The 26083-nt window shown below is 38.7% G+C and overlaps 1 protein-coding gene across 1 annotated transcript; it reads left to right on the top strand.

Annotated features, from left to right (window-relative positions):
- Positions 1 to 7248: 7248 nt before the first annotated feature.
- LOC147622079 (uncharacterized) lies at positions 7249 to 11048 on the top strand. The gene is made up of 6 exons (XM_086823175.1): positions 7249 to 8639; positions 8901 to 9015; positions 9421 to 9548; positions 9792 to 9854; positions 9948 to 10016; positions 10595 to 11048. Exons 1-6 carry the CDS (start codon positions 8442 to 8444, stop codon positions 10664 to 10666), a joined length of 645 nt encoding a protein of 214 aa, XP_086679301.1. The 5' UTR covers positions 7249 to 8441; the 3' UTR covers positions 10667 to 11048.
- Positions 11049 to 26083: the final 15035 nt, after the last annotated feature.

The following is a 26083-nucleotide window of genomic DNA, read 5'->3' as shown; positions in this document are numbered from 1 at the left end:
TCCAAGACTAATTTTACTCGCATCCATGGGATTGTGTGTCACTCAAAATGTCATATACAAAGCCCCATAGTTTGCATTTGGTTGCCTAAGGACATCTTATTCCAAGACTAATTTTACTTCTCAAATATATACATTTCAAAGGTAATTACTAGCTTGTTGTATAAGCTTTTTAAAATCGGCTTTCGATTAATATATATTATGAAGATCTTAGTGCAAGTACAAGTTTAGAGTATATATTGCACATTAGAAAAAGGAGTTAACCAAAAATGTTTTAATGAAGAGAATTTTTAACGATATAGCCAAGTTGTAGAATCATATTTGATCCACATAATGTTGCCATAGTGTAAGGAATTTGACTTCAAAATGGAACATCTGAAATAATCCTTATACTAAAACAAAATTGCCACAATGTGTGTGTGTGTGTGTGTGTGTGTGAGAGAGAGAGAGAGAGAGAGAGAGAGAGAGAGGAGAGAAGGAGATCTATGTAGTTTTTCTTTACATTTAGGTGGAGAGAGTAGAGAGCTCTCTCATTTTGCAGTTTTGCCCTAGGGGATTCACAAGCCATATCTTATGGTATCACGTGAGTGTAAGGGAGGAGGGTTTTTGGAAGGGGTGCTTAAGCTTATAAGTTAGGGGGTGAGGGGAATTTATGGTGGTAGGAGGGGACAAGGGAGCAGGGGAGAATGAAAGTAGGGGTTTCATTACAATATGTGATTTAGTGTCGGTGTAGTTTGAAAACTTGATTAGTTTACTACTCTTTAAAGCTAGCCACACATGGAACAATTTTTGGAGAGTACATGTAGGTCTTTGTGCTTTTAGCACTTACATCCATGCTACTTACATGGGCTACAACTTATCACATGTATAATATCAATATATGTTATTTGATTTTTAAACCTTAAGTAGGGGCTACTTGAATTTCATAATTAGGACTCATATGCTACTTACATGGGCTGCACCTTGTCACATGTATAACATCAATATCTTCTATTTGATTTTTAAACCTTAAATAGGGGGTACTTGAATTTCATAATTGGGAATCATATACTTAGAAAGGGGTATAGTTTATTTTTTAGAGAAACTTAAATAGGGAGTTTTTATGAGTTTCATGCACTGGTGACATCCCCTTTGTATGGAAAGTGAATTCCCCAGGAGTTTTGCCTTACCATAATTTTTTATGCACACAATTGGGGGGCCAAGAGAAGAGAGATCTCTCACTTATTACACAGTTTTGCCTTACCACCTTAATCTTTTGTGCACACAGTGGGTAGAGAGAGAGAGAGAGAGAGAGTTTCACATAAAATTTGTATACTATCAAATCCATGAATTTTGTAAGTAGAAGGGATGGTAGTTGAGAAAGGCAAGAGGAAGGAGCCCTTTGCATTTGCTTCCATGCTTGATGACATAGAACATGGAATTGAAAAATCTACTACGATATAGGCATTGCCTACCATGATTGCTGGAAAAAATTAAAAGGAAGTTCACTTTTAGTACTTTAAAAAAAAAATCTATGTACTTTTTGAATTCTCTGGGCCCAACTTTTCCTTTACGGAATTCATTCTCCGTACAAATTTGCACCCTCCACATACATGTAATTGTGTAGTCTATGTACAAATGCATTGTTCTTTAGACATTTATAGCTTCTTGCCAAGAAAATTTTCCCTTAATCCCCCCCCCTCCCCCCAAAAAAGAAAGGGACACACACACACACACACACCCTCCCCTCTTCTCACTCCTATCCCTTTGTCTCTCATCCTTTCCTTCACCTTAGACATACCTACATTGGGTTTTTTGAAACTTCAACTTACACACCATGTGGAAACACATAGAGGAAGAGTGATTCCAAATGGAATTTATTTACGACTTTTGGGAGGAGATTGATTTCTAATGAAGTTAATTTATGAGCTTGAGTTCCAATTGAATGCATGTATGTATGTAGAATTATATTGATGGTTACAACAAGGAGAGTATTGCACAATTAGCCATGAGAGATGATGCCTTGATTGAAAAATAGTGTGTGTGGCCCACTTGGCGATGGGGTATTGTTCTCAAAAGGAGGAAAAATGGATAAGGATAGGGTGGTGGTGGGCATTTGGGGGTTCATTTGCCAATGCATGTGGACACAAAGGGGTTGAAAGGTGGGCTATCAACTTTGTCTTGCCTTTGGACAGTGGAAGGTGAGACGTAAAAAACAATTCTTTTCTCTCATAATGAAAGACTCTGACTAAGGGTGGTTGTGAGTGAGAATCTCAACAAATTGTTGCCCTCCTCCCTCCTTTTCCTCTTTCCCCCCACCAAGAAAAATAGTGCCCATTGGGACAAAAAGAGCTTTGTAAAAGGTTGGGCTTGTTTCCATGGAGCCATTGGTTGCCCTTGCCAACAAAGCCAATTGCCATGCAGCGAGGGCTTGGAGGTTCTTGTAAAATGCTTAGTGGCCTCACACAGTGCCAACTAGACAACAATAGCATGTTTAAAAAGTTGAGGTTGCATTGTTCAAGGATTGTATTAAGATTCTTGGGATTCCTTGTCAATGCTTGGAAAAATAAAGTGGTAGACTCCTCAATGGACACAACTGCACTTGTCGGGGTAGTTGTACCTGAGGCTTGGTTTGATTGACCCCGAGCACTTGAATGCCAAGGCTAAGGTGTCGGGTTTTAAGTCACCTTCTTTGTGTGTGTCTTCCCCACCTTATATCAAAACCCCCTCATGTGACATATTGTTGGAAAGCTCTTGATGAGTGGGGAAAGTTGTGAGACTGCAGGGGGCTATGTCAGTGCGTGTGAGTGTAGATTAGGAATCTCTCATAGTAGCTGATTTGCAAATCAATTATGAGTTCAACCTTTCAAAATCCTACGTGTTCACTTCACCACCACAAAAGAGTTCGGACAACTTTGTCTTCTTTCATTTAAATATCCCCAAAGCTGCAACTAGCCTGTGAGTGTAGAGTAGCATGGAAACGAGCTCTCGAAAAAAGGCCGGATTTTCAAATGACCAACCAGAAGCATAAGGCATCGCAACAAATGTCCATGTATGGGTTTTAGGGGAATTGTTTGGCCTTTTGACGCCAGAGGCTGTCACACCCTTCGGACATCCGCTTGTTTAGACCTCTAGTTGTGGGTGATGAACGAATGTTGAGGCTTGGGAACCCACCCTAAGCAACCAGAGGTCCTTGGGGGGGGGGGGGGAAGCTTAAGCCTTAGAAGTTAGAGAGGCTTAGAGAACCGTTATGGGCCGTTTTCTGGTTAGGGGTATTTTTTTGGGGGGGGCACGGTATAGATAGGGTTTGGGGGACAGGGATTTTATTGGATGCCAGGCTGGCCCGGAACCCTATTTAAGCCCTAGTCCTTGTCTACGCTACACCTACTGCCCCACAGGGGCCAGATTCGGAGTGGGCAGACCGCCAACACGTGGCGGTTATCCAATGGTTGGACGTGGGCCAGGTGGCGACCGTCTTTTGCCGGTGGACCCGGTTTCTGTTGCAGGGGCCGTACTCCCGCGCACCGCCGATAAAACTCCTCGATCCAATTTTGAAATAATGTAGGGCCCATGAGCATCATGCTGATCAAACGGGCCTTTTGGTGGTGTGGGGTTTAATTACTTCAATCAATGATTAGTTTAATGGGATTTAGTGGCAAAAGTATATTGTAATTTATTGCGGGTTGTTAAAAAGGCAGATTAATTTAACGGCGTTGAAGTGCGTAAGCATGATTTGTTGCTTACGCTGATTAAGGCTGGGGTTAAGCAGGAAAGCGGGTGATGGTACGACCTATTAATTAAGGGATTGGTTATGGTGTTGATTAAGCGCACAATTTGAGAATGTATAACACTTGATGGTAATCATGATTATGGCTGTTAAGCGATGATTAAGATGTGTCTCTCTGGCTGCTGGGGGGTCTTGTCCGGACTCTTCAGAACATCGAGATGTGGGCGGGATGGTGGTCTTGTCCGTTGAGCTGTCTCAACAATATAAGAAAATGTATCGTCTGGAAACTGGAGTTACGACTCTCACGAGTCACGAGAAGTAGTATTTAAGTACCCCAAACAGAGCAGCTCATGTGGTAGGCATGGGCTTTCGTATAATTTTAGAGTACCTTGTACTTAGCGTGTGCTCAATAGGGGCTTTTCACACGTAGAGCCCAAGTTGCGCACATTCCGACTGCCAACCAAGAGGCTCAATGCACAGGCTCCTTGCATGCCTTGTTTCAGGAGGGACATTTGGTTCCAAATGTATTTGGAATACCATCATTAATTGCCCTTGTCCTGGCACCTGTGCCTTTTTCCTGGCCACGTTCTCACGAAAACCTATGCATGTCTAACACGTTGCATTTCTTCTTCCCCACCCTTTCTCTCCCCTGGGATCGAAAAAAACGGTAAAATATTGTATTTGTACTGGCTAGAATTAAAAAAACCGACTTAGATATTATTTTAAGGAATGATTTTAGCTACAAAACTGGCATATAGTAGAGATTTCGAAAGCAAAAACCGATAGATTTGAGAGTTGTCCTTATTTTGATTAGTTGGAAAATATGTTTTTTTTCGAGCATTGTCTCTCCCTCACCTTCCTGGATATCAACCTTTGAACTTGAAGCACCAACCTATCACCCAACCTATCACGCCGGTCGCCAAGGGACACCTCTCTCCATCTCCATGCATAAACTGGAGGGCAATGTAACATCGATTACCCTAGTTTCTTGACAAGCCACCTAGGAGCTTACACGAGCACCAAGGGGCTATTTTCATCGATCCATGTGAATAGCCCAAATGAGGCACTCTATCACAACAAGAGAACTAAGCTAAAATAGGGTAGCAAAATACCAATTACTAATAAGGTAGAGATATTGCAGTGTTGACAAGCCACCTAGGAGATTGCACGAGCACCAAGGGGCCATTTTCATTTATCCATGTGAATAGCCCAAATGGTTACTCTTTGGGCACTCTATCATGACAAGAGAACTAAGCTAAAATAGGGTAGCAAAATACCAGCTACTAATAAGGTAGAGATATTGCAGTGTTGACAAGCCACCTAGGAGCTTGCACGAGCACCAAGGGGCCATTTTCATTGATCCACGTGAATAGCCCAAATGGTTTCTCTTTGGGCACTCTATCACGATAAGAAAACTAAGCTAAAATAGGGTAGCAAAATACCAGCTACTAATAAGGTAGAGATATTGTAGTGTTGCAACTAAATTAGTAGAGTAGGACAAGTGAGCTCACATATACCCAAAAAATATCAACAATCAATTGGTAGTATGGAGGAATGGTTGCCCACATTAGGTGCTAATTTAGAGGGGAGATATACAGGGTACCCCCCCCAAAAGAAAGCGTCTTGAGAGGGTTTCCCATGAAGTGCGAGTGAGGCGGCTCATAGAAGGTTGGTGGTATCAAGACCAACACTTCCCACCTACACGTTTGTCACAATACCACTAGTGGTTTTTTTTTCAAACTTGTAAACTTGGCATCATATGCAGTGCATTGAAGCTTATCAAAATTGTGTTTTTTCTCATAAATTCAATTAACTGCTAATTTGAAGTCTCGCCAAATTTGTATCGATTAAGATTTTCAACTTTAAAATTATATATTTGAGGAATTTCCTTGAGAATAGTGTCGATACACTCTTTTTTTATTACATTCTTATGTAAATTTTGATGGTATCTATTACAATTAATTCCAAGCAATTGTTGTAGTATCATTCTTACCTAAATTTCAATAGTAGTCATTATTGCAATCAATCCCAAGCATTATTGTAATGTGTTTTATGTACTCTTTTTTATTTCATTATTATGTAAATTTTGATAGTACTTATTGTAATCAACTCCAAGCAAATTAGACACAATATAAAGTTAGATGCATGAAAAAAGTTAGATGATAAGTGCAAATTACACAGAATACAAAGTTAGATGCCTAAAAAAAGTTCGATGGTAGTACTTATTGCAATCAATTCCAAGCAATTTTTACACACACACACACACACAAAATAAAGAGTTAGATGCATACAAAAGTTAGATGATAGTACTTATTGCAATCAATTCCAAGAAAATTTTACACACAAGTCACACACACACACACAAAATACAGAGTTAGATACGTCAAAAAATTATGACAATTGACCAATCAATTGTCACAATTGGCCAATCAATTGTATATTTATCATCCACTAGTACATGGCACAATATCATCAACTTCTTTCATTTTACTACACTTTTAAATTTCACCCAAAGTAACACCTAATTTAGCGGCTCTTCTCACGTCCTAGTGGTGGGATAACTGCATATCTGCCATTCGGTTCAATCATAACGTTGGCCTCCAATTGGCTGCTCCAAGTTTTCATCAAGGGCTTTTATCTACACAGACATTTCAAAGGCTGGTCAAAATAACATGCAGAGGAGGAGAATGCCTTTTAAATTCGATTTTTTTGTGACTCCTACCACTTTCCACCAATGAGAGGAGCCTTATTAATAGAACAAGTAGTTGGTCTAGGAAAGGCAAGAGTATGGACTTTTTTTGAATTTGTGTTTCCATGGTCACTAAAAAGAAGGTGAGAATCATCTTTAACAGCTATTTTGGATTTCTAAAAAAACATCACATATGAGCTAGAGGGTAGATAATATAGGCTAAAGGCTTGGTTGTTGCCAAGTTGCTAGTTGGACTTTCTAGGGTATGGCTGTGAGTCACAAAAAAGCAGCTAAGCTCTAGGTTTTGAAGGGCTGCCCCCCCAATATTTCATTTGAAGGGTAAAAATTGGACTGACATTTTTCCCAAAGAATTTGGGAAGGCACCTTTAGTAATTTTTAAGAATCGAAGCATTTCTTTTGAAGGGTCAAACTGTCGATACTTTTATCTGAAGGGTAAAAAAGCCGTAAGAGGGGTTCCGAAGTCTTCGAAACTGAGGGCTACAGGCAACCACAAAAAGTGCAAAGAAGCATAAGATTAGTTGTGAGATCAGATGGCTGGATCCTAGGGCACAAGAAACCCATGCAGCTTTGTCCTAGGGCACAAGCAAACCATGCGTGTGAACAGGCCCTAGGATGCAAGGACATGAGCATCATAAGCAAGCAAATAAAAGAGGGAACCAGCACGCAAAAATTTAAAGCTGGAGCTGGAACAGCAGCTGCCAGGGCAAGGACAACACAAGGCTAGAAGGGGCCTAATTAAACTTGGAACTGGCAGTACAATCACCCACCATGATAAAATTTCTATTTTGTTACTTGTACAACACAGAAAGCTTACAGGACCTTATTTGACCTTATAGGAGCTTAGCTTAGCGCCATTTTGAGTTTAGCAAAGATTAATGGTGTTGCTAATGATTTGATCTTTTCTCTGTGGATTCTGGGGTTGTTGAGGTTGAGTTTTCTTTTTTGGGCAGATCCCAGATGAAATTTTTGACTGCAGCAACACTAATCTCAGGATTAGCTGCAGCTCCAGGGATTAAGATTAAGAAGATTAGGATAATAATAACAGTGTGGGAAAGTGTGCCAAGCAACGCAAGCTCTCTCTCCTCTCCCCTCCCCTCCGTTCTGTGCAGAAGCTCTCTCTCCTCTCTCTCTCTCTCTCCTCTTTCCCTACATCTTCCAAGTTCCCCCCCCCATTTTGACTCTCTGGAGTCTGAAGACTGAAAGTCTCTCGATTCCCGAGCCTTTTCCCAATAATATCCCACCATTTTGCTTTCTTTCTCTCGGGTCTCGAGGATCCCATATCATAGCAGTCTCTCTCCTCTCTCTCGCTCATCTCGCTTGAGTTTCCCCCCATTTTGCCTCTTTTTCTCTTTCATCTCAGTTGAGGACTGTGCGAAACAAAGTAATCGCTCGAGGACTGTGCCAAACAAAGCTCTCGCCCTTTTGTTTGATCCTGCCCCCCCACTCCCTCCCCCTTTATCTCTGTTATTCTCTGTTTAGATCTCTTTGTACTCTCTTTCTTTCCCTGCAATTCTGTTTTCACCTCCCTTCATTGGCTCCCTCGCCATCTCCTCCTCCTTCACCGCCCAATTTCCTGATCTACCCCAATTTTCTTGTCTTCTGAACTGAACATTCCTTCCCTCAACCATTCTGCATTCGCCCACTTTGTTAGCTTTACCTTCTCTTTCTCAGATGATCACCCACTACTATCGAATCCAACGATTTCTTGCACTTGGTTTTCCATAATTGCCCGATTTGCAGCTTCTTTGGCTTGATTTCCTCGTTGTTTCTGCATCAATTCGGTCACATTATTCCTCATCCCACAACTCCAATCGGAACTCCAAACTGGGAGCTCTGAAAGGCCTGCATTGAGCCCTACATCTCTTCTATATGATCGCGCACAACCCATTTGATTAAAGTTAATCTGCTTAGGAAAGTGGGTTCTGTGGAATTTTCTCTGGTAGGAAGTGGGTTGTGGCTGATTTTGCTATTACGGATTCCCCCGCATTTGGGTTGTGTGAGGAAGAGTTGCATTGAGGAGGGTACATTATGATGCTGGAGGCGGAGGAAGGGCCGGAGGGGGTGATCTCCCCGGGTGGGAGCGAGGAGGGGTTCGACGAGGAGCTCTCGGTGCTGCCTCGCCACACCAAAGTAATCGTCACAGGCAACAACAGGACCAAATCTGTCCTTGTTGGCCTGCACGGAGTCGTCAAGAAAGCCGTTGGCCTGGGGGGCTGGCATTGGCTGGTAAGAGGAAGAAGCCCTAATTTCGCCTTAACGTTGCTGTAGGGCAAACGCAGAGCCTCTGCTCTCTATGATCTTCTTTCAATTAGGTTAAAATCAAACGTTATTTTGGTTTCCACTGTCTATGGAGCTCTCTTCTTGTACATGCATTAGCTGCACTCTTTCATAATTAAAATTCTTCCGAGGGTGAGATTAGAGATGGGTCAGATGAATTCTTGGTTATCCTTTTGCTACAATGTGTTGATTATTCACCTGCTGATTTAGGTTCTCACCAACGGGCTTGAAGTTAAGCTTCAAAGGAACGCATTGAGTGTGTTAGAACCCCCTACAGGATTTGAAGAAGATGAAAATGATTCCGAGGACGGCAGATCAAACGTAGGTCAGTATTAACCTCCCTTCCCCTAACCTTTGCAGTGGATTTTCTGGTCGCATCTTTTTTCTTAATCTTCTGATATTTTCCCCTCATCCTTGGAGAAGTTTTCTTTAATCCTGTGATGGTTTTATATAATCTTCTGAGAGTTTCTCCTAATCCTCTGATGTTTTTCTTTAATACTCTGATGGTTTTTCTTAATCTTCTGTTATTTTCCTCTTTCCTCTGATGTTTATCTCTAATCCTCTGATGCTTTTCTTTAATACTCTGATACTCCTCCTTAATCTCATTTCTTTTTCTTAATCTTCTGACAATACTTCCTGAATTTGTGATTTCTTTTCTCAATCTTGTAATGTCATGGCTTTATCCTGTTAGTCGCTTTACCTAATCTTGAGGGCATATTGTTTTTTCCAGAGGATTACCAGAAGCCTTTTAAGACGAGGGTGCGCCCACAGAAGTCCTGCAATACTCTGAGAGCTGCCCACAAGAGTCAAGTTGCTGATGCTTCTTCGACAGGACCCAAATCAAGCAATAGAATTCTGGTCAGTTTAACTTAAGCAGTAATGTTATTTCTCCTTCATATCAAAATTATCTACTTTTCACAATAATGAATTACCTAGTTAATCAAGATGTGTTTAATGTAGATTAATTATGATTGGCGTTATGGATATGTGTTTCTGCTCAGGGGGTTTCTTCAGTTGTAAACTCACTGATCAATCCTGGCTAGATTTCCTACATTCCTTGTGATGAATAGGGCTTAATTCAAGACGATTGGGTGTGTGCAGAAAGTCAATCTGAGCAAACTGGAAACAGCCGCCCTCTTGCGTTACTGGAGACGGTTCAACCTGGTAAGCTTCCTTTGCAGCTTTCTTAGGTTGCTCAGTTATTATCTGAGGTTCTTTGTCGTTGAAATTCTCATGTGTTTTTTTGTTCTATTACAGGTAGACGCAGGTCCGCACTCTTCTAAGGAACAGCTTGTTGATGCTGTGGAGAGGCATTTCAGCTCTCAGGTAGCTTTTGTTTTTCCGAAATTTTTGCCTAAGTTGTCAAACTTGTTTGTTTTGTGTTCAAGCTTGTTTGCTGTGTGGGTTTCTCTGTAGCGTATGATTTCTCATGTGGATTCGCACAATCAGTCTTGAGTGCTCTCTCACAAGTCTTCTTGGACTAAAGTGTAGTAGGAGCCTGAGTCAAGCATAAACTTGTATGCCTTTGTGTGCATGTGCATGCGTCCTTGTGTGTGTGTATGTGGGATGATTGTTGAAGTAGAAAATATATGATGAACTTGTATGCCCTTGTGTGTGCATGTGTCCTTGTGGGTGTGTATGTGTGTGTGTATGTGGATGCAGTGAATACTCATCCCTCACAATACTTCTCAAATCTTGCAGGGAACTAACTACTGAGGGTTGAGAATCTTAATTCCAAGCCCTTAAGGCTCAGGGTTGCATCTTTCCACCTTTGTATGTCACCTGTGGGTTAGGGTTGCAGCTTTCCACAGTGTGACCATCAAACTAAGGGGTTTTCTGACAGTTGCTCAGCTCATTGTCAGTTTTCTTTGATTCGAGTGTAACTTTTTTCATGCATTGTGCAGCAACTGGATGAACTTCAAGTAATTGCTCGTTTCGTGCAAGCAGCAAAGCGCCTGAAAACAGTGTACGGTTGAGGAGGCTGTATTCCACTAAATTAATTCAAGTTCAAGCTCAAGATCTGGCATGAATACTGGAGGCGGTTGATCGCCCCCTCCTGGGCTTGTGCTAGTACCTTGTGTATGATAAGAGTCTCACTAACTAGATCAGTTACTTAGGCCAGAGTAGGAATCTAGCTTAGCTCATAGTGGACTAGTATGGTTGTTTCTTAAGCACTAGTTTTTGTTATAGGGCAGCCCCTTTCAAATCTTGTCCCCTTCAAAAACAAGGTGGGGGTCTCTTCCAACAGATGGAAATATAGCTTTGTACATATAGTTGAGGAGGATTTTCCCCACTTTTCATGACACCATGTATGAAATGGGTTTTTGTTAAAATGAATGACCACCTTGAATTTTCAAAGCCCATGTGCTCTATTTTCATTTCTCTACTTTGTTGTGAGTTATATATTACACATGGGCTTGTTTTTTGGCAGGCATTTTGTACATTTTTGCCTCTTTGGAATTCTTTTTACTGGCACATTCCTCAATCAAACATCTGAAAATTACATATGAAAGACTAATTTGTATTTGGGGAAAAAAATCTGCTTTTTGATGGCAAGGCAGCCTGCCAAAATCAAACCTGATAACAGAGTTCTGGTTTTGAATGCAAGCCTGCTCCTTGTCAGCGTGATGCAATAGCCCCCAGCCAATAATGTGCTTTATATCTAACATAAATCATGAGGTGGATATGATGTAAAATGCCATACGAAAGCATTTGCTTAAATGATACTAGTTCTGCACTCGTGTGCTAATGCGGCACTACCCCACCTGCTAATGTGGCGCTACCCCACCTGTGCACGGTTTGCCCCTTTAAAAATGTACACTGCTACGTGAGCTCGAGGAGGAGCAAAGGAGATGGTTTTAGAGGAGATGGCTAGAGAGAGTGACATGTGGCAGGGGGGAAACTTGTGCTTAATAGAAAGTAGATAGTATTGAGCAGGATCAGCATGCTCGTTTGTAACCATGCTTTTCCTTTCATGGTAGAGTTGCACCTCAAACATGTTGAATGAGCTTTGGGTGGACAATGTTTGATGTTAACATGGGAAGTGATCATTAACACTCACAGTCTGCACCCACCCACATAGAAATCATGTACAAATTTTGGTCCGGCTGGGACAGCTTCCTAGAAGCAAGACTTAACCTCTTCTATCATGCTTTAATCACTATGGCCACCAGCAGCTTGTGGTATTAATAATGCTTTTTTTAAAATTGTTCACTCAAAATCATCCAGATTTTTTAGAAAGCCCCCCTTGTAAAGGAGGTGGAAAAGAGACATTTTTGGCCAGCCTTTTCCATGAACTGATCTGAACCCTCCTTGCAGCGGATGGATGCCCTTATATCTTTGATCTATATATACAGTGGACTTGGACAACAGCATCTTGTTTTTTCAATACGCAAAGATTACAAGAGGGAATATTTTGTGGTCTGAAAGCTGAACATCATGACAGCCTATCACCTTCCCCACCAGGCTTGATTTTTGACGAGCACCCTTGCCCTTCAAAATTGACAGATTTGGTGAAATATAGCAAGTTTTTTTTTTTGGCGGGTATTTTAGTGTAATTTTTGATGGGCATTTAAAAAATTTTCAAGTATTTTAAGGTCAAATGCTAAAAATGGGTGTGACTCCCATCAAAAAGCAAACTATGTTCCCCTCCCATGTCACTTCAATTTGTGCAATGCCCAGCTGATGTGTGAAGCTGGCCTTGTGTGAGTGCCTTTATGAGTGTGATGAGATAGATTTATATCACAGCAAGAGAAGGGTTCTGGTGTGGTCTGCCTTGTTTTTTTGAAGGATGTTTTAATGTATTTAAAAAGAGGTCCTAAAGGACTACCAAAGCAATCTAGCTTTCCACTGACCCCATGTGATAGCAAGCCCCTTTACTAAACTGTCACATGTAAGCACTCAAAGTTGCCATGATGTGTGTTATTTTACCATTTTGTTGATTCTTGAGAATAGAATGGTTCTTTCTAAGGGTTTGCTTATATGGGTCTTTCTAAGGGTTTGTTTCTATGGGATTTTTACCTCTAGTGAAATCACCAAAAGACTTGTGAGACTATTTACATGTTGAGTTTTGGGAAAACAGCAAAAGAATAAAGTGAAGATTCTCATGCTTGATTTTTTTATAAAAGGAAGGGCCCAAGGGGGGGGGGGGTGGGGGGCTTTTACCTGAAGAGTACTAAAACAATGAGGAAACACTAGTGTCAAATCTCAGGAAAAGGAGTTTTGCTTGGGAATCAAGATGAGGTGGTCTTCATAGTTCTTTTTGGGTCCTTTATTATTATTGGGTCCTTAACTGTGAAAACCCACTTTACAAATACCCAAAAAAAAGTACCCAAAAAGTCAGTTTGTTGCAAAATTGTGAATGTGATCAGGCAAAACCATTTTGAAAAAAACACAGTAAATTGTAATACCCCCTCTTTTTGCTCCTCAATTTCAGTGCAAACCATCACGTATTTAGTACTAGCATTATTATTATTATTATTAAACGCTTCAAGTTCCGAGGTAATGGCCAAAGAAACATGCAAAGTGGAGTTAAATTTCCACTGCTGCCCAATGTCTTGCCTGTTCTCTGCCACTTTTGAAGATCCCATTTTTCTCATTGTTTTCATCACTCTGTTCACCTTACTTGCTGTCTCTTGAATTACTCTTGCAAACATGCTAATTCTCTGTAGATTATAAGAGTCGCTATTGTCACCTTCCAATTGTAACTCCGGATGGTAACAATCTCAAGCTACCGAAAACATATAATTGTTTCTAGACTGGCTGCAAGATAACCTCCACACACCTCCACACACACACACACACACACACACACACACACACACTCTCTCTCTCTCTCTCTCTCGCGCTCGCTCTTTGAAGGCATGCCAATTTAACCTCCTTTCTCATGTAACATTATGGGACACTTCTTTTTCCATGTATGTATCGTTCTAAGTTTTATCCTTTTTTTTCTTTTCTTTTGGGGATGGTTTTTTTTTTTTTTTTTTTTTGTGGGGATTAGTTGTAGAGGTTCAAGCATGGCATGAGAGGCACTTGAGGGAACATAACACTATATCATGTACTTTTGGGACATTGTGGATCTATATTTCATGAGAGGCACTTAGGGCAAAAGATCCAAATGTTGCCCTAAGTGCCTCTCATGAAACATAGATCCACTGTCCAAAAAGTGTAGTGATATATTGTCCTCAATTGATGGTGGGATGAAGGTCTCCGTAGTGTTGTAGTGGAATGATTAGGGTCCCCTACCCTCCCAGCCTCCCTACAAAAAAAGGGGTTCAAGCGTGGCTTGCTATACATGTGTGAGCTGCTAAACAAATATATTCTAAATACAACACTCACAAACAACAAAAAAATAAAGACACACAAGCACAACTAATTGTGAAATGGTCTCAATACAATGGCGTATGTGTGATATTTAATACTCAAAGAACTTATCTACACTCAATGGGTGAAACTACAATGCACAGGTAGCCAAGATGATTTTTTTTTGGTCCCAATTAAGGGAAATGACAATGAAATATGAATTGAATTTTGAATAGTATTAGAATGCTTGGGACATTATGCCTATGGTCTCTCATGCTCATACAATACTAGGGAGATGAAATCACATGACCTAGCTAGCCTAGTGCTTGTATTATGTTTGAAAATCACACAAGTCTTTATTCAAAGCGTTTTCTTGGGATTGAAAATGAAAATCGGTATCTAAGACTCCTAAACTATTCCTACCTAAGGTATCCTAAGAATATGATCAACTGTTGATATTTCTAGTGTTACCTAATCTAATTTCTAAGCTAACACGTTGAATCCTACATGTCTTGAATATGGCACATCACGAAAGCCTCTAAGGATTTGTTAACCACTGTGTAGGTTAACATGATTTTGCCCACCTGACCTACCAAAGGTGCTTTGCCATCTCACCTGTGCGAACGTGCACTTATCTATTATAAGACGACACTGGAACATATAAAGTGGCTTTCTCATGCACTTAATATCAAATAGGGAAAGTCTACGGACTTAGTGTACATAGTTACTTAAGACTAGTAATAGAGGCTGAACCATTTTTAAGTTTGATCATCCTAGTGTAAAAATTAGTCACTTGTAGACAAGTTATTTTTTGCAATAAGCAATATGCAATCATTCCCTTGCAATAGTTTACTTATGAGTTCTTCTTCTTCCCTCTTTTTGCTTGCTTGTATGCTTTTGAATCTTGCTTGCTTGATGGATTCATGCTAGATAGGTTTGATTGTATGTTTTCTCCTTCATTAACTTCCTCTTCTTCCCTTGTCTTTTGTGAGAAATAACCATCGTGAAGACGGATCTCTTGTTTCCTCTATCATGGCATATAGAGCTCTTCCTTCACCCCTTTAGCCAACAAACATTTCACTGTCAGCTGAGTGAGGACACGACGGATGAGCTAGCACACCCACGTGAGAAGTTTCATTTGTAGTTGTAAGGCAAAACCCAACGACACATGCTTCAGTAAGGCTAAGGTAAGCCCTTGACTTGAACATATTTGGGCACCATTGTCCGGGACTAGCCTAACTTTGTTTTCTGTCCATTTCAAGCTATTAGGATTGCTTGATATTGCATGGTGTTTTTTAGGAGATCACACTCCGAAAAACATACACTTTTGGAGCCTTGGATGTGCTTGTTTATTGATTTTAATTTTGATTTGAAGTTGGTTTTACATTAGGGCATTCTATGTTCATCTATTGGTAGGGTAAACCTATTTTTTGGTGATTTGCATGAAATTGAAGCCTAAGAGCCTTAGATTTCATTTCTTAGATCTAAGAATTAGCTTAACAATTATGATTAAGAGTGGAATCCACTTCGAAACCCTGAATATTAAGCTCCATTAGGTCAATGGATTAGAGTGAAATTATCAACTTTTGTTCATCTATTTCTTATTTTTTAAATAATTTATTCATGCATTATTGGAATTAGTAGAGTAGAAGTATGTTAAATCTTCTAAAAACAATCAAAAAACACTTAATTAGTTATATCACAATCCTTAATTAGGATTAGGAACATGAAACACATCCCATTAAGTCCAAATAGTCACAAAAAACACCCGAAACCAAGCCAAACCACCTCTCGGGTAGGGGATGTGAGAGCATTGTCCTACGTAAAAAGACGTGATCCTGGACACATGAACTATGAGTCGTGAGCCAACATGTGAGTTGTGAGCTTGGACGTGTGAACCTACAGATGTGAGCTTGGAGGTAGGTATACCTATCATAGTACATACCAATTATTATAGCCATAAAGACCGGCACGGACACACCTACCCATGTCCTTGTGGAAGATATTCTTGTTATACAATCTATACCAGCTACAATTTCAAAGAAAAATTCTTATCCTTTGAAATTATTAAAAATTTAATATCTAATAAGTCTACAGCAACCCTATCATAGGTCTTGTTCCTAGATTCTCTTGCCCCAGATAGGCCTATTTCACAGTACGTGAGCCAAATTCATACAAAAAAAGGTGTGAGTCTATAGATGTGAGAACCTCTTAGCTTGGAGACATAAGTCTAGAGGCATGAACTTGGACATATGAGCCTAGCAACACAAAAAAATAACTCATCTATGAAACCATTCTCAGACCTGGGACCTTTGATGTGAACGTGATTTGGACTAATTGTTGGAAAGAACCATACAATCAGTTGGTACACATTAAACAAAACCTTCTCAAACCCACCAAGCCTTCAATCCTAGGAAATGACTAGCACTTAACAGAGTTCTTCCTAGTTAAGAAGGCTAGAATCCTTTGGGGATCCGCCTCAAGTGAGGAGCTTTAGGAAGAAATAAGCCAATAAAACATAAATGAGAGTGAACAATAGAGCACGTGGAAACATGACCCAACATGGTCCTTAGAACTCCAGATTCACAATTGGCTTTGTAAATAGCACCTTAAATTTTATGAAGAAGATGTTTAACCACTCTACCTTTGGGTGTAGCTTCAATAAAGGACCAGGAGCAAAACCTAGAATCTCAAGGTTTACTCCCATAAGAAGGGGTTAAACCATGTTCAACTCCACAATGTTTCAAACATTTGCGTCAATCCCGAGATGGGTTTATCCTAAGCAAATTGTGACCAGCAAGTAGCCCATAATCACAGTCATGGCAAATGGGACATGCCTCTTTTGCTGTACCACTAGGGACAAGTGTTCCACAATACACACAACAAGTGCACATAGTGTAAGAAAGAGTCCCGCTCTCCCAAGGAGAGCCCACTATAGAAGTGCCTTTATCACAGAACCAAGTTCTTCTCTGTTTGGACGAGAAACAAAAAACACATGGATGAGTAAAAAGCCAATGTCGGGGACTACATGCCACAGAAACATGCAAACCTCGGGCAGCGTGTGCTAAATAGAAAATACAGGCGCACGGAAAAAAACACAAGATTGGGTACCAACTGCCTCCCAAGCTTGTGCCAAAAGCATCCTCGCTTGAGTATTCATAGTTTTTATTACTTACAAAAATAGGTTACAAGGTTATTTTTGCCCTTGCTTGCTTTACAAGATTTCTTTTACACAAATTGGTAATAAAATATCTAAAAAATCTAACTCTCGTGATAGTCCTCCCATTTGTGAGAAGATAACCGTCCTCGGTTATCTTCTCGGTTGTAAATATCAGTGCACACACGGGTGATTAAACACATTACTCATTCCCATGTGTAAGCAATGATCACATAGGCGTCCCTATTTGACCAAAGAGGTTATGACTAACATATCCTCTTGTCAGCGCACACAGCCGATTAACACACACTTAATCGTGACAATATACTAGCGCACACAGCTGTTGAATAGATAGTAAACCCTGGTTCTAACCAAAATATGTCAGTGCACTCAGCTAATTAACACGTAGTTAATTCTGACAAAATTATACCAATGCACACAACTGGTTATCTCAAAGTTAATCTTAGTTTAAGCTAAAATTGACATGGTTTGCAAAGTAAACTCAGTGGTTCGAACATGGCTCAAAGGCTGATCAGGCATGGCTTAGAGATTCTCATGGACATGGAATACCTCAGACATACTTAGAGTTCAATGAGTAATATTCGAATCCAATGGTATAAATCCGAAATTCACTTTGCTTCTACAAAATAAATTGCAACACTAAGATCAAGATGTTAATAAGTTAGTTCAAATCCATCGTGAATGGCAAATTTGGAATATAAATTTTGTTTTCCAAAGGTTTTGGCAAAATAAGTTAAGACTAGAAAACCATGCATAAATATATATATTATTCGTTAGCTTAATGCCAAATGAGGCGATGAAAAATAGATAACGTGCATTTGAAACTTTTTAAAAGTTGCGACAAAAATAAACTTAAATGATAAATATTAAATAAAACTTGACGAGAATCCAGAATTAAGAAAGTCTTAACTTGACGTATTGTTGGCTACAAAATGAGAAAGTTAAGAAAAAATAGAGAATGTAAAACAATTCGTAAATAACTAAAAATATAATCAGATGAAGACTTATCGTGTGTAAGTTGGGCTGATAATTGTTGGAAGCTCAACACGGCTCCATGGTAGAGATCATCGATATAACCTCCTGCAACATCATGCTTACACCACACATAAAACATGCATACCCTCATGCATAACCTCACTGGGCTATTGTCTTCATGATTACGACATAAACTACTTAAGTGAAATAATCACACAGTGTAGAATAACGTTGGTCTTGTGTTAGGTACATAATGTGAAAATTTACCCCAATTGCAAATCCCTACATAACTAATGACACATCTAAAGCCATTAAATCTAGCTAATTTCCTAAAGATACCATATGACAATAATCGCTCTTCTTGTTCATCTTGTTCTTTCTTCTTCTCCCTCTTCTTTCTCTTCTTCTTCTCCCTCCCTCCCTCTCCTCCTCCTCCTCCTCTTCCTCTTCTTCTTCTCTTTCTCTCCTCCTCCTCCTCCTCTTCTTCTTCTTCTTCTTTTGGTGCGTCTGAGCTCGCGCTTCCACGCAACCTTCTCTTTATCCTGCATGACGTTTTGATGCTCTGGCAAAGAGGATATATGGGACAAAAGGTAGACTCGTTTGTAGTTGTCTCTTTCTAGAGACACCGTGCATGGCTACTCATGGCTCCTCTCGTCGCACTGTTGGCCTTTTGTGTTGCCATACATTGGTTGTCCATTGATGTATGCCAGGTGTGAGCTATTCCTGGCACTGTCAGCTCTCCCGACTGTTGTGCTGCCCATTGCTGCCCATTGCGCGCACTGTGCACTATGCCGGTGTTACCGATCTACACTCTTGACGCGCACTATGATTGTTGACAGTGTGATGTTTAGGTGTACTTTGGTACTTGGCCTGGTCGTGATGGATCCTTGGGTTTCATGCCACTGCATTGATGCCTACGTAGTTGCTATGTGCACCTTACAGCAACTGTGCACCTTAACACACCATGACCCCTAGTCCCATGTTGGGCCGTCTGAGTGCCCCAAACACACACCTTTTGATGAACGGAGCATAGCCAGATGCTCTGATACCACTACGATGGAAATCCATAGACCTTGGGAAGCATGCCGAATACAGGCGCAAGAGAAAAACACAGGATGATTGGGTACCAACTATCCCCCCATGCGTGAGCCAAAAGCATCCTCGCTTGAGTATTTATAGTTTTTATTACTTACAAAAATAGGTTACAAGGCTATTTTTTTCCCTTTCTTGCTCTATAACCTTTTTTAAACAAAAATTGGGTAATAAAATATTTGAAAAATTTCACTCCCGTGATACTACCTCTTCACAAAGGGATCCATAAGGGCATTCACAGAATGTGTCCTCAGCCGTAGTGAGCTTGCAATCTTAAGGCTATGCTAGTAGAGGACAAGTGCCATTGGAAACCATGTAGACCAACCCCATAGGACAAGAGGTCCCATACCTTGAAAAAGAGGGTCTCATGTAACCAACCTCCTTACATTCCACCGCCTCATGAATATACAAAAGACATGCTTAGGATAGTGTTTGAAATGGGAAGGGGGTTACAACCAAGCCAATCCACATCTCAACCAACCTAACTTGGTTACCACCATGCTTAGGATAGCGTTTAAAATGGGAAGGGGGTCTACATGGGATGCAGCACCCTCATGAACACCTAGATGACTTATCACTCATCGATCAATTTATGATAATCTGCTCTAGAACCCAATTGGGCTTGGTTAGTGGCCTCCCTCACCTATAAATAGACCCTCATTCCTTTGTATTTTCATATTGGAGCATTACCATGCCAGTATTATCTCTAAATTAGCATATTTCTTTTATCCCTCTAATTTGCCTCTTCTCTTGAGAGCTTTGGAGCTTCTCTCTCCTCCATCCTCTCTCTTGGAGATTACTCTCCCCCTCTTGGTGGCCAAGAACTTGCTTGGGGGCTTCACTTCTAGCCAAATAAACAAGCCCAAATCAAAGGTAAACCTAATTTAATGGTTTGTTTTTTCAATTCTCTCAATGATTTTCTTATAAGCACACGCTCCATGGCCCTACATGGGTGGACCTTACCATGCTTCCACCCATGTAGCCCTACCACCCATACCAAATGCTTCTCAATAAGCACAAGCTCCATGGCCTACATGGGTGGAAGCATGGTAAGGTGGACAAAAAAGCAGTGTCTCAAACAATTGTGATATAAAGTAACTCTAATGCTATTTACCAATTTGTAGGAGTATTAATAAATTTAAAATTTTGATAGAGCATGAATGGAGTATTGTCCCATGTTTTTAACAATCCTCAAATTGCACCATATATTGGAGATCATGATTCATAGTCCTCTATAGTTTCAACCCTCAGGAACTCCTTACAAACAGTCAAGAATCCAAGATCAAACGATGAACTCTTTGTCAAAAAAAGGTTAAACATGGTGGCAAATGCAATGGAAGAAATGGAAGGCCTCAACATGCATAAGGTTTCCGAAATATTAAACATACATAAGAGAAATCTATATGTAGCTAAGAGTAGGATGCAAGATGTTAGGCATGGTTCTAATGATCTAGCTTTGGATATATGCAAGCATCAGCAATGTAATGACATTTTGAGCATTGATATAAGGGATTTAGCTAGCAGATTCTGGACAAAGTAGACAAGTTGGATGTCACCCAACAAGAAGGGTTTTTGTCTCGTCAACGAATATGAGTAAAGCAATACATAGTACACCCTCTTGTACATTGTCTTGATGAACTGCAGGTAGCCTACACTGTACCCTTTTTCATATTTGGTACATGCCATTAGATGCTACATTTTAGGCCTTAGCTTTTGTAGTCTATTAATGCCATATGTCACCACAAGCTGCCATATATCATTGAGTTCTTCCTTGTTGTAATGGATAATCACTTACTACTATTTAGTTCTATAGCAATTCTTTAAAAGTAACTAGCATTGACCGACAACACCATATCACTATACCACCAAGTACCAATACTTTATCACTATATATCACTATACAGTAGTACTATACCACTATACCACTAAGTACCAATACTGTATCATTATACATCACTACACAATAGCACTATACCACTAAGTACCAATACTTTATCACTATATAGCACTATTCAATAGCACTATACCATCATATAGTACTTCATACCACTATATAACAATGTATATAGCAACGTATAGTAGCACTATAGTACTTCATACCATTATATAGCACTGTATAGCAATGTATAACAACACTACAACACTATTTATTAGCACTAACAGTACTATATAGCACTATATAGCATTATACATATAATATATACTATTGCTATAAAGTAATATATAGTATTATATATATGTAGTACTATATAGCGTGCGCATGCGCACGCACGCACACACACAGACACACACACACACACACACACACACACACACACACACACACTTAGAGCACATTATATAGTTATATAATGTGTAGTACTACATATCATATATTCATAAAACAATATATATGTATAGCACATTATATAGTTAGATATAAAACAATATATATGTATAGCACATTATATAGTTATATAACACTATTGCTATATAACAATGTATAGTGGCACTATACCACTATATAGTACTTCATAACACTATATAACACTATTTATTAGCATTGATAGCACTATTCAATACTATATGGCACTATACATACAATATATACTACTAATCTATAGCACTATATATAGTGTTATAGTTATATAACACTATTACTATATAGAACATATATAGTTAAATAACATTATTACTTTACAGCACTACAACATATACCATAATATATACAGCACTATAGTACTATATATATAATGTAGCACTATATAGCACACACACACACACACACATATATATATATATAAAACATTTTATAGTTATATAATACTTTTGCTATATAGCAATGTATAGCAGCTCTCTCTCACTATATAGTACTTCATACCATTATATAACACTTTTTATTAGCACTAAGACAACACTAGGTAGTACTATATAGTAGTACATATAACTATACATATAATATTTACTATTGTTGTATAGCACTATATATAATGTTATAGTTATAATATCATTGTTGCTATATAGCACATATACATACACTATTTACTATTGCTATATGTAACGTTATAGCTATATCACAATTCATACATAGCACTATATAGTTATATAGCACACATACACTATTTACTATTGCTATATGTAACGTTATAGCTATATCACTATTTATACATAGCACGTTATATAACACTACTACTATATAGCACTATTATATAATTATATAACACTACTACTATATAGCATATATTTAACATAATATATAATGTACTATATATACTGAACTTTATACCATATAGAAGAATATATACTATTGCTATATTGCACAATACAACATTAGTGTATTAGTATACTATTTTAGTATAGCGGTAGTATATCATATATACTATTTCTATGTAGCACTATATAGTAAAATTATGCTCTATGTGGTGCTATAATATGCAATATAGAACTAATTACTTCTCTCATTTCCTCCATGTAGCTTGAGCTTTATATGAGATTCCAGTCAACATTACCACACAGACAAAAATTGGGCAACATTATTTTGAGAAGTTGAAACCATTCTTTGTGTGCAAGTTGAAGGATAGGAACACATGCCGTTGCATTTCCCATGTTCAAATGCTTTACTTAAAGGAAGCCATGAATTGTCTTCGTATGGAGGTATTTGGATTGCATGGACTAGGCTACAAATGTGTTCGTGAGATTTACTATTCTTGTACAGTACGGGATAGTTGTATAGCATCTCAACATATGCATTCAATGGGGTCAAACAACTATGGGAATCTTTTCATGTGCTCAAACCACTCACCATGGCAAGTCATGTGATGTGATGCTCCTGAATCCATATACCATGTATCATCAATGTCTCCATGTGTCATCATGGAACCCACTACATGCTTCATTGCAAACAAATGATTTGCATTACCATCAAGACTGTTGAATGCAAAATTACCACCATGTGCAAAATTACCACCATGTACTCTACCCCCTCTTAAATCATATGGTTTAAGACAACAGTCATAAGCCATGTGACCAAACTTTCCACAATTGTGAGAATCCACATCCTGCATAGATGATTGTTGGCCTTGCCAATGACCTCTTCCACAAGCATTATCTTGACCTCTTTGAGGTGCATAACCACAACCACCTCTAGGACCGAATGATGGCTAAAAATTCTTTTGAGACTATGGTGACCTATCCTACCAACCATGTCCATCTGTACATCCTCTTGGATTGAATCTCCCCCTGCCTCTAGCATATCAATAAGTATAAAATGCTTGATCCATTGCATTTTCATTTGTGCTAGATGAGACATCTAAACAAAGTTTCATCACTTCCATGATAAGCAATGAAATTAACTCATCAAAATCTGGGGAGTATCCACCTCTAACCCTGATAGAGGTTTCAAATGCCTTGTAATCCTTACCCAAGCCATTCAATGTAATGGCTACCAAATCATCATCATCCATGGGGGAGCCAATAGATGCTAATACATCCACACATTCTTTGATCTCCTGCACATAATCATTTATTGCGAGTCACACCATGTATTTTTTTGCTTTAATTGCATCTTCTTGGGTGTTGTAGTCATATCATACAACTTTACCAAAGTATCCCATGCATCCTTGGGATTATGTGTGTCATGTATATGACATAACATGATGTTTAATACATAAATGGAGAAATAATACAACACTTTTAAGGACCTTTCTATCCAATTTTGATGTTTTGTAAGCTGGGAGGGTGTTGCATTCATTTGGGGAACCCTTGGCTCCATCTCCTTGCCTGTCACCAAGTTCCATAGTTCTTTGCCTTTGAGGAAATTTGTCATACGGTACTTCAAAATGTGGAAGTTGTGTCTATCAAGATTCTCACCAACAATTTTGTCTGGACTGTCACTCATTTTTCTTAGCACAATGTTCACTAAGGATTTCCAACAATCAACTCACACATGCACATACATACATATACTTTGGCACCAATGCTGTGTTCACACATTCCACAATTTTTATGGTGATAACTTCTTGGACTTAAAAACACTATTTACAAAAGCTAAAAATGACCTGGCATCGCTTACAAAATCTTAGAAATGCATCTGAAACAGTCCTCCACTTTCCAAAACTCTTCAATTAGTTCGTATTATGCATACAAGATCATCCAAGTAGCATTTGAGCTCAAATTTATATGAACAATCTACTTTGCCCTATTGTGATGGGTTTTGCTGAGCCTTCCAATTCTCCAAATCACTAGGAAATGATCAAATTAAGTGTGGACCATGTACATTGATATCCATACATCCTCCATGGTGAATATAAACATCATGTGAGATCATTACATGCCAAACACTTGTCAAATAATGTACTATGTTTTGATAAAAACTGATAAACAGTGATTTACAATCACTAATCCTACTCTACTTGCTTAAAATGAGATCCAAATTTAGGACCCAGGCATTCATTAGCTCCGTATGTTGTTTCTCCAACTTTGTGTAAGAGGAATTGCTCCAATTTTTAGTAGTGAGTGAGTAATTGATGACTTAGTGAGCTCTGTTTTGCTAATTACAATTTTCAGCACCGCCTGCTCCTAGTGAAGTTGGGAAGCTTTTCAATCATCAATGAGTGCACATATACCTTAGCAATACACCTATGTATTCTCCCAACACATCAATGCTTTCAATTAGTGCAATAGACACCTCCAATGGCATCAACTTTGGGCATATACTCTTTGGTTTGTGAAGTTTCCAAAAACAATGATTTTCCCTCTTTTGCAATGCATCAAATAGATGGTTGTGCTTTCTCCCAAGTTTCTATTACATCCCACAATGCCACATACATGTGTCCTTGACCTATTACATGCATTTTCCTCTTTCCAATCAAGCTCTCAAGCTTTCCATTAAATCTTGCAAAAAAATAGAATTTTTACTTACTTTGGGCAACTTAAATCTTGCTTTGCTTGTGTCAAATAAATCACCTCAATCCGCTCAAAGGTGCTTAGCTTTGCTTACTTGTGGTCCTTAGCTTTCAGATTTGTTGAGTAGGTGTGTGCTCCAAGCTCCAATGGATAGCTCCAAAATAGAAATTTTCCCTCAACTTCTTCATTCACTCATAAAACCCTAATAGAGAGCACCAGGCTCTGATACCATGATAAAAGATAGATAATGAGAGAGCACACACATGAGAGAAAACCCTAATAGATTGATTTAACCCTAACCAACACTTTTATAGTTAATTTTTTTTTCCTTTATGCATCTTTCTATGCATAAAAATCAAATTTAATAAGAATAACACTTTTGTTATAAAAAAATTTCCTTTATGCATCTTTCTATGCATAGAAATCAAATTTAATAAGAATAACACTTTTGTAATAATTTTTTTTTTCCTTTATGCATCTTTCTATGCATAGAAATCAAATTTAATAAGAATAATACTTTTGTAATTAAAAAAATTCCTTTATGCATCTTTCTATGCATAGAAATCAAATTTAATAAGAATAACACTTTTGTAATAAAAAAATTCCTTTATGCATCTTTCTATGCATAGAAATCCAATTTAATAAGAATAACACTTTTGTAATAAAAAAATTTCCTTTATGCATCTTTCTATGCATAGAAATCTAATTTAATAAGAATAACACTTTTGTAATAAAAAAATTTCCTTTATGCCTCTTTCTATGCATAGAAATCAAATTTAAAAATTACTATCAGTGATATCCATGCATATTCATAGGTGAATATGTACATGTGGTAATTAGAATATTTCTTTAAGATGCAAAAATGGTGGGAATTACTCTTTTGGAATAACATAAAAATAAACTTTCTTTTTTCATAGAATTCTGGAAAATTTTGCCATAACCTCCTTTGTATGGCTGACCATTT

This window comes from Cibotium barometz, chromosome 29 (genome assembly GCF_041138505.1).
Source record: "Cibotium barometz isolate CiBa-2024 chromosome 29, ASM4113850v1, whole genome shotgun sequence".
In the NCBI taxonomy this organism is placed as follows: Eukaryota; Viridiplantae; Streptophyta; class Polypodiopsida; order Cyatheales; family Cibotiaceae; genus Cibotium; species Cibotium barometz.
Note: the sequence above shows the minus strand (reverse complement) of the source record. Positions and strands in the feature narration are given on the sequence as shown.